This window comes from Trichosurus vulpecula, chromosome 4 (genome assembly GCF_011100635.1).
Source record: "Trichosurus vulpecula isolate mTriVul1 chromosome 4, mTriVul1.pri, whole genome shotgun sequence".
NCBI lineage: Eukaryota > Metazoa > Chordata > Mammalia > Diprotodontia > Phalangeridae > Trichosurus > Trichosurus vulpecula.
This window is the reverse complement of record NC_050576.1, coordinates 162,622,108-162,635,570: the sequence shown is the minus strand read 5'-3', so window position 1 is coordinate 162,635,570 and position 13,463 is coordinate 162,622,108. Positions and strand designations below refer to the sequence as shown.

At 44.6% G+C, this 13,463-nt stretch overlaps 1 protein-coding gene across 1 annotated transcript; it reads left to right on the top strand.

The window, feature by feature from the left end:
- The first annotated feature begins 12,318 nt into the window (after window positions 1–12,318).
- LOC118845289 (WAP four-disulfide core domain protein 2-like) lies at window positions 12,319–12,828 on the top strand. The gene has a single exon (XM_036753173.1). It carries the CDS (start codon window positions 12,319–12,321, stop codon window positions 12,697–12,699), a length of 381 nt encoding a protein of 126 aa, XP_036609068.1. The 3' UTR covers window positions 12,700–12,828.
- Window positions 12,829–13,463: the final 635 nt, after the last annotated feature.

Sequence of the window (13,463 nt, the reverse complement as noted above, 5' to 3'; positions counted from 1 at the left end):
TTCAATTCTACAAACACTTATTAAGCACCTCCTGTGTGCCAGGCACTCTGCTTGCCTCTAGGGCTACAGAGACAGTAACAAAATAGTCCCTAACCTTGAGGAGTTCTTGTCCTATTGGGAAGAGATGGTATGTACACAGATAAGTAACTACTAAATGTATATATAAACATAGGAAGAAGCGAGGGTATAAAGACCTAAATGGGGAGAAAGGAAAACAACAAGCACTTATTAAGTGCCTTCTGTGTACCAGGCACTGTGCTAAGCCCTTTACAATTATTAGCTCATTTGATCTTCACAACTCTGAGAGGTAGGTACTATAGTTATTCCCATTTTACAGTTGGGGAAACTGAGGCAATCAGGTTTGAGCGACTTGCCCAGGGTCACACAACTAGTAAATGTCTGAGGCTGGATTTGAACTCAGATCTTCCTAACTCCAGGTTCAGTGACTTCTAGCTGAGAGAGAGCTAACACCTCGAAAAAATCAAGAAAGGAAAGTCCACAGGAAGCTAAAACCAGTCAGAACTTATTATCTAACCCCCTCATTTGGCAGATGAGTAAGCCATGGCCCAGAGATGTTGCCCAAGGTCACACAGCCTTGAGGAATTCCTTGCAAGTGGAAAACAATAAGCAATTGGACAGATTGTAGAAGTCATGAAATCTAGACTACCACCATCCCCCATCTTACAGATAAGGAAACTGAGTCACAGACAGGGATAGTGACTTGCCCAGGGTCACACAGTAAGTCAGTGGCAGAGCCAGAATTCATTCAGATCTTGCTTTCTGATACCTCCAGCTCCTTCCATTTCCTCACCTTGTGTGGCTCTGGTGAGGGAGCTGAGAACAAAGCAAGGTCTGGGTGTTCTCACATTCATCCTGAGTAATGGAAAGGTTCTACCCAGCAGACAGAAGGGCCAAGGGGAAGGGCAGCTTCCGACCAGCTTCGTGGGAACTCTCGAGGGCCGAAAACCTCCATACAAAATATTCTATTTCCATCCTCCCATGACAACGCATCAGCCCAGCTTCCTTTCCCACACACACACCAGGCAATGGGCAGCCCCTCGGTGAGGCCCCTGAACAATAGAGGCAGGAGGGCTCCTAAAATTAGCTCTCACCCTCTTCTCTGCCAAGGGCCCTATGCAGGTCCACCAACATCCCTTGATATTGTTCTGGGCTCCAGTGGAGAGCATCCGGAGCTTGGGAAGCAACCCTGGCTACATTTCCCTCCCCCTGGGCACTCCCTCCTCCCTCCATCCCTTTGCTTCAGGTGCCTAAGACTCCCTGAAAAAAATGCAGCCTATGAGTGTGAGACACCAAGAAAATTCAGTTAGCAACAAAGGCTTTGGAGCCACCGTTTTTCCCACCTGTTCCAATAATGAAACAGGGCTCAATGCCTTGACCCTCCCTCAACTGCCTCACCATCCTGCTGCAGCCTTGGTAAACAACTCAGAGGCAGCATTGGGGGGTAGGAAGATGACCAGATACTGGATACCAGGAAGACTTGAGTTTAGCATTCTGGAGAACAATTTGGAACTATGCCCAAAGGGCTACAAAAATGTGCATAACCTTTGACCCAGCAATACCACTTCTAGGGCTATATCCCAAAGAGATCATAAAAAAGGGAAAAGGACCAGTATGTACAAAAATATTTGTAGCAGCTCTTTTTGTGGTGGCCAAGAATTGGAAATTGAGGGGCTGACCATCAACTGGGGAATAGCTGTACAAGTTGCGGTATATGAATGTAATGGAATACTATTGTGCTATGAGAAATGATGAGCAAGCAGACTTCAGAAAAACCTGAAAAGACTTAGGTGAACTGATGCAGAGTGAAGTGAGCAGAACCGGGAGAACATTGTACACAGTAATAGCAACATTGCGCAATGACTAACTTTGATAGACTCAGCTCTTCTCAACAGTGCAAGGACCCAAGACAACTCCAAAAGACTAAGGATGGAAAATGCTATCCACATCCAAAGAACTTTGGAGTCTGAATGCAGATAGAAGCATACTCTTTGCTCTCCTTTTCTTTTGTTGTTTTGTTTTGTTTCTTCTTTTTCATGGTTCTTCCCATTAGTTCTAATTCTTCTTTACATCATGAGTAATGTGAAAATATATTTAATATGAATGTATAAGAAGAGCCTATATCAGATTGCATGCTGTCTACTGGAGTGGTTTGCCATTTCCTTTTCCAGTTCATTTTACAGATGAGGAAACTGAGGCAGACAGGGTTAAGTGGCTCGCCCAGGGTCACATAGCCAGGAAGTATCTGAGGCTGGATTTGAACTGAGGTCTTCCTAATTCCAGGCCTGGCACTCTATCCATTGCAACACCTAGCTGCTCTGGGCCTTGGTTTATTCCTCTGAAAAATGAGACTTGATGAGTCCTGAATGACGGTCATGGATGTGATGAGCTATCTATCAGTTGATACTGGACTGTGTTGACTTACTTCATCTTGTAGGCTATGGCATCTTTAAGCATCAGTAAAGAGAATGTTTAGTGAATTTGGAGTCAAAGGATTCGGGTTCAAATCCATGCTCTAATACTTCCTATGTGTTACCTTAAAACAATCATGTCCCTCTCTTTGAGCCTCAGTTTCCTCATCTGCAAAATGGAGATGATAACACCTAGACTGCCCACCCCCAAGGCCTGCAGTGAGGGAAAGTTTGAGGCCAGTGTTCTCTCCACTGCGCCACCTGGTGGCCCAACAGCACTATGACTGCCCAGAGAGTGCTGGTACCCAACCTGGCTGTAGACCTCTGGAGAATCATGGAGTTATTGCAAGGGGTCCATAAATCTATGAGCGTGCAACATCTTGTTCTTCTGATCTCTTCTAAAATCTTAGGATCATAGACTTAGAGCTAGAAGGGGCCTCAGAGGCCGCCTGGTCCAACGTCCCCATTTTACAAATGAGGAAACCAAGGCTCAGAGAGGTGGCTACTCACTCAAGGTCACAAGGTAGTAAAGCGGAACAGATCAGAGGATGGGATGGGAGAGTTACAACAAAATATTCAGCTCAACTCAGTAGGCTCGATAAATAATAGATCACACATATGTGTATGTGTGGAGAGAGAGCTAAATCTGGAGTTAGGAGTGACTTGGTTTTATATCTAGCCAAAGCAGCAAGGCACCCTGAGGGAAAAGGGGAGAGAGAGAGAGAGAGAGAGAGAGAGGAGAGAGAGAGAGAGAGAGAGAGAGAGAGAGAGAAGAGAGACAGACAGATAGATGGGGGTGAGAAGAGAGAGAGAGAGAGAGAGAGAGAGAGAGATTGAGAGAGAGAAGATAGAGAGGAGGAAGTCAAACCACCTTGACCAACATCTCCCCTCATACCCTAATGGAATCAGCCCAGGACCTGACTGCACACAAAAGCCTTGGGAATAGCATTGCTTCCAGCCCATTGCCCTCAGTCATCATCCTGAGAAGTAACCAACCCCTGTGAAAAGGCAGTTTGGCAACCGCTCTGGCAGGTGCTTCATCCACAGATACCAGAGACCCAGAAAAGAAAGTTCTGGTTACAACAGTCCTTGGCACCATCAAATGGTCCAACATCAGAAACTGATATGTTTTTATCAGGGGGAATGACATTTCAGAAAAGACATGACTGTATACTTTGCAGCTATCCCCTAGGACCCTGGGGCCTTTCCCTGTGACTTTTCATGTGTATTGTCTCCCTTATTAGAAAGGGAGCTCCCTGGTAGCAGCAGCTGCCTTTTTTTCGTATTGTTATCTATAACTCCAGCGCTTAGCACAATGCTTTAAGCACTTAATTAACGTTTTATTCTTTCATTCACACCCTGCCTCTGATGTTTACAAGCTGTGTGACCCTGAGCAAGTCATTTAATTTATCTCCTCTTCACTTTCCCCATGTGTAAAATAGGGGTCATTATATCTGCCTCACAAGGTGGTTGCGTGTTTAAATGAGATCACATATGTTAAGTACTTTTGTTGTTCAGTTGTGCCTGACTCTTCGTGACCCCATTTGGGGTTTTCTTGGCAAAGATACTGGAATGGTTTGCCATTTCCTTTGAAACAGATGAGGAAACTGAGGCAATCAGGGTTAAGTGACTTGCCCAGGGTCACACAGCTAGGAAGTTTCTGAGGTCACATTTGAACTCAGGTCTTCTTGACTCCAGGCCTGATGCTCTATCCACTGTGCTACCCAGCTGCCCTGTGTAAAGTGCTTTGCAAACCTTCAAGTGCTATGTAAGTTAGCTATTAGTGTTATTACTATATTCAAAATGTATATAGATTTGATTGATAGAATGAAATTTTGTTTTAAAGTGCTTCTGAATTCGTATTGGCTTTCTGCCTTCATGAATGTCCTCAACTAATGAGGACATTCACTAATGCTAATAGCATATCTGTCGTGCAGGGTTCCGTGAAATTTCGCTACTTTAAAAAGGGGTCCTCACTCCAGAAGGCTGAAGACCACTACTCTACAGGCACTGACACCATAAAGAATCGGCCAGCAGAGGGAGCAGTTGAGCACACAGAGGCCTAGACTGAAGCTCTCTCAATGCAGATCAGATTGGTTAAGGTAACAGGGGCTCAAGACCTCAGGAAGCCAGACCACTGGGTAGAGGCCACAAGGACTCCCACCTCAGGAGGCCAGCCCACTACAGAGAGGTTACTGGGGTCCAAGCTGCTGCTCCCAACCTCCAGGAAAAGTGGTTCTTTCCCTAGTAGGCCCCAGGAGCAAATGACTAATCGCCTTCTCAAGGAGTCACCTGCTAGAATGTAAGATGTATGAGGGCAGGAACCATGTCTTCATATCACCTACAGTCGCAGTTCTTGAACCTTTTGGTCTCAGGGCCCCTTTTTCACTCTCAAAAATTATTGAAGTTCCCAATGAGTTTTGGCTTATTTAAAATATTTACCAGATTAGATGTTAAAACTGATAAAATTTTAAAATATTGATTAATTCATTTAAAATTAACAATAAACACATTACATGTTAGCATAACATATTTTTATGAAGAATAACTGCATTTTCAAAAACAAAAAAATTAGTGTAATGTTTTACATATTTTGGCAAATCTCTTTAATGTCTGGATTAATGGGAAACAGATGGGTTCCCATTCTGCATTCAATCTGTTCTGATGTACTGTTTTGGTTAAAGTATATTAAAAAAAATCTAGCCTCTCACAGGTACAGAGTTGGGTAAAGGAGGAGATATTGGTAGGAAAATAGCATCTTAGTATTATTATGAAAATAATTTTGACCTCATGGACTCCCTTGAGGATCTCCAAGAGTCCACAGACCACACATTGAGAGCTACAGTGATAGGCGGGGTGCCCTGCACATAGTAGGCTCTCAGGAAATATCTGTGGAAAGAATGACTGAGTCACATCCCAGCCAGAGTGCCTTAAATCAGTATGCCTTCTCTCTGCAAACCTGATTCATATGCAGCAACAGCCTCAATCCAAGAGCTGGGTCCTGGCCCGTGTCATACATTTTCTTCATCATCCCTTCCCCTCCTCCCACACACACACTTCCAACACCGCTCCAAGGCCAGCGCTGGGTACAGAGTTGATGCTCAGTAAACAACTGTGATTTGATTGACTGACAAGCAGACACAACAGCAATATCAAGGGAAGAGTGCCCCTGATGAGGGACAGCCAGGAACAAATAAACAGCAACAATTCAGATTTCTAAAGCTTTTTAAGGCTTCCAGAATGCCTCCCCCTGCCAGTGCCTTGGGGGAGGGAGTGCCAAGTGTGTATGATCACCATCTTACAAATGAAGAAACTGAAGGTCAGGAGTGGTTGGAGGTAGTGTTGCAAAGTAGTCTTGGGGTCAGGAACACCTGGGTTCACATTCTGCCTTTGACACACTAGTGGTGGGACTACAGGTCATCCACTTAACCACCTTCATCTCTATTCATCTGTAGAATGAGGACAGGCTTGTGGTGAGGCTTACATAAAATGATGTATGCAAAGTGCAATTTAAATTTCAAGTGTTATTAAAAGACTTATCCAGAATCACACAGCAAAGATGGAACCCAGGACAGCTAGGTGGTGCAGTGCTGACCCTGGAGCCAGGAAGACTCATCTCTCAGTATAGTTTGGTTTTCTAATAGCTCTTAATTCAATTCAACAAACATTAAATATAGCAGGTAAGTAGCACAGTGAGGGGCCTGGAGTCAAGAAGAGTCATATTCCCAAGTTCAGATCTGGCCTCAGATACTTACTAGCTGGGTGACCCTGGGCAAGTCACTTAACTTTGTTTGCCTCAGTTTCCTCATAGGTAAAATTAGCTGGAGAAGAGAATGCAAACCACTCCAGTGTCTTTGCCAAGAAAACCTCAAATGGGATCATGAAAGTTGGACATGACTGTAAATGACTGAACAAAAAGCCTTCTGACTCCAAGTTCAGCACATTCTCCACTTCATGATAAAGCCTCTTTAAAAAAAAAAGTAGTCTGAAGCATGAAATATCTATGGAGTAGTGCCACCTCTGACCCTCTTTCTCACCTGTCTTTTTCCCTGAGGTTGGACTCTCCCATGAGGGGATGTCCCTTCACTTCCACACATGAAATGATATCTCTTAATTTTATGGTGTCTTTAAAGTAATTGGGAAGGGTAAAGGGTCAGTGATGAGGAGACAAAGTGTAGATGAGGAGCTGGCCTGGAAATCAGGAAGAACTGGGTTTATGTCCCAGCTCTAACACAAATGGCTGCATTATTTTGGGCAAATCACTTAACTTCTCAAGCGTCCCACGCAACTACTTAAAACAGAAGGTACTGACATGCACCGATAGAGGGAATTTCCTCTTCTGGGAGTTCCCTAACCCAATGAAATCAGTCACTACCCCAAAGTGGCAATAACAGGATTTCGAAAGAGATGGAGAGTACTACTGGCCCTTCAGGTAAATCTACACGAGACAAACAACCTCCAGGGTAAGAAGGTAACTGTCGAGGAGGTCATGTCGCTGTTGCATCAGCCACTAGGTGGCGCAGTCGAGATAGTGATGGGCTTGGAGTCAAGACCTGAATTAACATCCTTTCTCAGATACAGCTGGTTTGGACCTGGGCAAGTCACTCTGAGCCTCACTTTGCTCATCTCTAAATTGGGGATAATAATAGCACCCACTTCCCAAGGTTGTTACAAGGATTAAATAATATTTGTAAATTGCTTTGCAAAACTTAAAGCATTATATAAAACACTACTGTTACTGTTATTGATATCATTATTATAATCACCAAGACTAAATCCAAAAGGGAGCCCAGAACAATAGGTGAGGATGCCAAGCCTCACCCAACAGTAGAACTAGCTTGAACTACTGCCTGGTGAATATGCTTCAGGCAAGGCAAGACAAAAGAAAATGGTCCAGAAGGAAGGCTAAGAGCCTCTGAAGTCATAGCCCTGGAGACCTCTGGGAGCAGCAAACAAGCCAGCTCTGAGGGCAGTGCAAGGCAGCTGGAAGTCTAGAGGAGAGATCTTTGGGGACAGAGAGGGAAATGTTCTCCTCACCCAGGAGGCCAGGAACCAGGGAGCTGTGGGTAGAAGGATAGAAGAACCAGAGGGAGGTGGAATAAGACAGGGATATGTACCCTGAGATACACTGGGGAAGAAGGCGGGGGGGGGGGGGGCAGTACTAAAGATCCCATCCTACCAGCCCTGGCAGCCCAATAGATAGATGAGGGAGACAGAGACAGAGAATGAAGAGGGAGGGAAGGAAGGGGGGGGAGAGGAAGAGATAGGGGGAGGAGAAGGGGGAGAGAGAAAGAGGGAGAAAGAGAGAGAAAGAGGGAGGGAAGGAGGGAGAGAGAGAGAAAGAGAGAGAGAGAGAGAGAGAAGAAAAGAGAGAGGGACAAGAGAGAGGGGGAGAAAGGGGGAGACAGAAAGAGAGACAGAAAGAGAAATGGGAGGAAGAGAAGAGAGAGGGGACAGAGACAGAAACAGAGTAAGTTATTAAGTTCAAATCCAGTATTAAACATTTACTAGCTGTGTGACCCCAGGCAAGTCACTTAACCTCTGTCTGCCTTGGTTTCCTCAACCATAAAATGGAGTTAATAATAACACTTACTTCACAGAGTTGTTGTAAAGTGTCAGATCTTCCTGACCCTAGGCATGGTGCTCCATCCACTGCAGTACTCAGCACTAGAACAGCCAGTGAAAATGCCTGGGGTCTGGAAATGGAGCATCTTGTGTGAGGACCAGAAAGGAATCCAGTGTCAATGGATAGGGAGTAAGATATAAGAAGGCTGGAAAGGCAGAAGGGGCCAGGCTGTGACAAACAGAGGATGTTAGAGTTCATCCTGGAGGCGATGGGAAGCCACTGGACTTTATTGAGAAGAGGAGTGACTTGGTCAGACCTGAGCTTTAGGAAGGTTAATATGACCGCTGAGCGGAGGGTAGACCGAAGTGAAAAGACACCTGTGGCAGGGAGCCTATTTCAGTAGTCCAGGCCCAAGGTGATCAGGACCAGGACCAGGGGTGTCAGAGGACAGAAGTCGGAGAGATGTTACAAGTATAGAAATGACAGGATCTGGCGATAGAATAGCTAAAGGGGGTAAAATGGAGTATGGTATCCAGGATGACACAAAGATGGTGAGCCTAGGTGGCTGGGAGGGTGGTGGGAACTTGGACAATAATAGGAAAGCCTGACCAGCAACCTCGATATCTCCCCAGAAATCCCCCAAAATGGCATTTACTGTCAAGGATCAGCTGATTTTGAATGTCCTAAAGGAAGAACAGGTTCCCCAGAACAAGATCACTGTTGTTGGGGTTGGTGCAGTTGGCATGGCATGTGCCATCAGTATTTAAAAAAAAACAATAATAATAGGGAAGTTTGGAAGGGAGGAGGGTTTGAGAGGAAAGATAATGAGTTTAGTTTTGGACACATCGAGTTTAAGATGTCCATAGGAGGTCCAGTTGGAGATACCTAATAAGCACTTGGAGGTGTGAAGGTGGAAGTTGGAAGAGAGGTCAGGGATGGATAAGTAAACCCGAGAATCATCAGCATAGAAATGATCATTGAAACATCGGGGCTGATGAGACAGCTAAGCAAGATAGTTGAAGGAAAACATAAGAGGTCCTGAGACAGAGCCTTGGGAGTTCCCCCCCTCCCCCACCTTTGGTGAGCATGACCTGGACAAAGACCCAACACAGGAGACTGAAGAGGAGAGCTCCCCACAGGTGTAAGATGTAACAGGATAGAGGAACATCAGGGAAACAGAGAGAGAAGAGAATATGGAGAAGAGGCTGATTGACAATATGGAAGGCTGCAGAGAGGTCAAGAGGGATGAAGATTGAGGAGAGCCCATCCATTAAGTTTGGCAATTAAGATATGATTAGTGATTTTGGAGAGGGCGATTTCAGTTCGATGATGAGGTCAGGAGCCAGATTTTGGAAATTAAAAAGAGAATGAGAGAAAAAGGAAATGAAGGTATCAGTTCTAGACAGCTTTCTTTCTCAAGGGGTTTAGCCACAACAGGGAGAAGAGACATGGGTAGACAGATGGAGATACAGGGTGTCCCCAAACTCTTAGTGCAGTTTACAGCTTTAATAGCTGGAAAACATAGACATGTAAATACACACATATTAATTTATGTTTATATACACATGTATGCATTGTGTATATTTGTTTCTGTTTCTACATTCATATATGTACATGTGTGTATGTTTACTTATACACACACACACACACATCAACATTCCATGTGATCTCCAGCTGAATTCCATAGCTAGAGCTAGCCACCTGGGATTTAAACATTTCAGAATCTGAAACCCCTGAGCTGTGATGCAGGAGCTGCTGCCTGGGCATTTGTAGGTTTAATGCCCTCTGATGGCCAGAGGAATTACTACAGCTTCTTCAGAGGTCATCACCTGAATGCGTGGTTCATTGTTTCAGTCACGTCCCATTCTTTGTGACCCCATTTGGAGTTTTCTTGGCAAAGATACTGGAGTGGTTTGCCATTTCCTTCTCTGGATCATTTTACAGATGAGGAAACTGAAGTTAACAGGTTTAAGTGACTTGCCCAGGGTCACACAGCTAGGAAGTTGGATCTGAGGTTGGATTTAAATTCTGTAAGATGAGTCTTCCTTACTCCAGGTCTGGCACCCTATCCATTGTTGTACCTAGCTGCTATCCTCACAAACATACCCAGGAGGAAACAAAAACAGCTACAGGGCTGGAGGCTAGAAGGAAGTGTTCTCTTCCTGGTAAACCCGGATCCACTTCAGCAACACAGGCACCAAGCTCTTACCACCTTGACCCTTCCCTTGTACCTCCCTCCCCACCCCGCCATCCCTACACCCCTACCTGAAATAGTGTGGACATCTCCCTTCATTGATTTCTTACTATGAGCCAGGCACTATGCAAGGCATTCAAGAAACAGACAAAAACTAAAATAAGCCCCTGACTTTGGGCAGCTTACGTTCTACCAGGGGTATGCACCACATACAATAATGAGTGAATACATCATTTCAGTGGGGAGAGAACCAGGAGCCTCACAAAAGTCTTCTGGAGGAGGTAGCAACTGAGTTGAACCTTGCAAGAAGCAAGGAATTCTGACAAGGGGGAGGAGGAGACAGTGCAGCCTAGGTTGGGGGAACATCCCATGCAGAGATGACTTGTCAGATTAGGAAAACAGCCAATAATCCAATGAGGCTGGTACATAGAGTAATGAAGGGGAAATAGGAAGAACTAAGACCAGAAAGAGAGCCATATTGAGATGGGCTTTAAATGCCATGGTGAGATTTTGTATTTTATCCTGTAGGCAATAAGAAGCCACGGAAGAGTGGTAAGTAGGAGAGTGACCTTGGTCAGAATTAGGACTTAATTTGGCATCTGTTTGGAGGATGGATTAGAGAGAAAAGAGAATGAGACCAGGAAACCCAATTAAGAGGCATAATGGACAGATTGCTAGACTCGGCATAGGAGGAAATCAGGTTCAAACTCTGCCTCTGGCACTTACTATAAGTCACTAAACCTCTCCAAATTCTAGTTTGCACTTATGTAAAACTGGAGATAATGCCTGTAGCATGAGTAATAGTGCCTACATCTCAGGTTTGTTGTGAGGCTCAAATCAGATGAGGTCTGCAAAGTGCTCTGCAAACTTAAAAGTGCTCCGCAAATACCAGGTACTGTCATTTTTGTTACTACAGTTATTACTACTAGCAGTATTATCACTACTTACTAGTAATAATTATTATAGTATATTATAGCACACTATGCTATAACTATATTAGCTATCATATCACATGCAATATTTATATAATATATTGTATTCACATATTATAATGATCCTATTAATAGTATAATTGTCATATATTAGCCATAATAATTATTATAGATTGTATCACAATACACATTCCATAATCTATAATATTTCTTATCTTATAGTAATCATAACATTAATAATATAATTGCAATATGTTGTATTATTATTTCTTATTACTACTACTACTGCCATTATTACATAGAAGATAAGTACAACTCTGGGAAGGCAATGAGTACAGCAAATAGCCAAGTCAGGCCAATCCGAAGCAGCTTTGGCTCCCTTCCCTCGGGAGCTAACTCAGCCAACAGATCTGGACACAATTTATGGCCTTATTCCTGGAATATCACTGATCTGCTAGAACCACAGTCATTCCATTAGGGACGGTTGTCCTGAAGCCCCCAGCTCACCTTGTAGGCCATTCCAGAAAAACTCCTGAGCACCAGACCAGTGCTTAGGGGGCAAAGGGGTGATCGCCTGCCAGTGGACCAATTCTAGACATGCTTGGAAATTAAGTAGAGCTGACACTCAAGTGACAGAAATTTATGGGAACATCTCCACTTAGCAGAGATTGTCAATTTCCAAATGGAAATCCTACAGGGTGAACATGAGTCCTGCCAAGAGAGGGCAAAACTCTCCACCCATGGAGTACCATTCCTTCTCCTCTGCACTGCTGCTCCCATATACAGGAAGACAGACCCCAAAAGAACAGAAAGTCTATGCACCAGGTGCAGTCTTGCAGATGGCAACAGAGTCTCTATAGAATTAACAACAATTGTCCCTCACAACCCCACCTTCTAGGAGGTAGGAGGTCTGCCGGTGTTGCAAATCAAACGTGGTTTTTTGGACTTTTTCAATGTTTTGATCAGCTGTGCTGATTTTTTCCTCTGTCTTTAAAAAAATACTCTTTGTTATATGGGGTGGCTTTCTGGGAAAGGGAGATGCTGGGGGAAATTATGATGTTAAAAAAAGATATCGGGTTTCCGGGTTCTGGAGTGGGGGGGGGGGGAGAATCCCGAAATTCCGGGATTCCGCAGAAGGAGGGGTGAACAATAGGGTCCCTTTGAGAGAGGCTTCTTTCTTGCACCACTAGCACCACAATGGCCAGCAAGCTCGCCCCCTTCTCGGCGTTCTTCGGCAGCCTCTTCTTCTTGTCCTTCCTGGGCCCGACCCCTACCATCGGTCAGAACGACACTCAAAAGGTAGGGGTGTGCCCAGAGGTGCTTGAGAGTCAAGACTGCCCGGTTGAATGTCGCACCGATGGAGACTGTCCCGACGTCCTCAAGTGCTGCACAGTTGGATGCACGTCGGTTTGCGTAGTCCCCAACGAGAAGAAGGGTAAATGCCCTATTAATGACAGTAGCATCTCTTTGCTGGGGATTTGCAAGGACGAGTGCTATGGCGATTCTGATTGTTCTGGCTCACTCAAATGCTGTATCAATGGCTGTGGAAACCATTCCTGCCTCAAACCTGGCCACTGAGGTTTGACGTGAGTCATTAAGTTGGAACAAAAGTCACCCTGATCCTGGGAGCTCCTGGACTCTTTAAAGTTATACTGAAAGTCACAATGATCCCCCCAGCACTTCCTGACAAACTGCTGGAGCACAAGGCTTCTGGACCAGCTGTTTCTGGATCTGATTATTACCCGTCTTTCTTACCAGCACCTGGACAAACTCAAGAGAGAAAGCTGCTCACTGGCCTATCCTCTGCTCTGTCATCTGCCGGGTCCTGGGACCCCATGCGGAATCAGCCTCTCCCTTCCCTGCTGGGCTTCAAGCTTTCTTTTGGGGGCTGATCATGCCTAGCCAGTGCATCAATAAAAAGATTGGTCCCTATAAAAAAAAAAGATATCAATAAAAATATAAAAATGAAACAATGCTAGTCTCTTACATTGATATATTTTTTTCTAGTTTACAGAGTTTCACCTACTTAGCCTCATTTTATCCACACAAATCTACGGCAGGGTTATTTTCCCTTTTTTACAAATAAGGAAACTGAGGTTTGGAGACATTAAGTGACTTGCCCAAGGTCACACAGCTAGTGAGTGGCAGAGCCGAGACTCAGACCCAAGTCTTCCACCTCCAGATGCAGTATGAATTAGTAATTATCCTACTCCAGGAATAGGCACATATAGCTTTAGAACCATATGAAGGCAGATGCCAAACGCACCTGTCAATCAACCAACAAACATTTCTTAAGCATCTGTTATGTGCTGGGCACTTGGCCAGGTGCTAGGGATACAAAT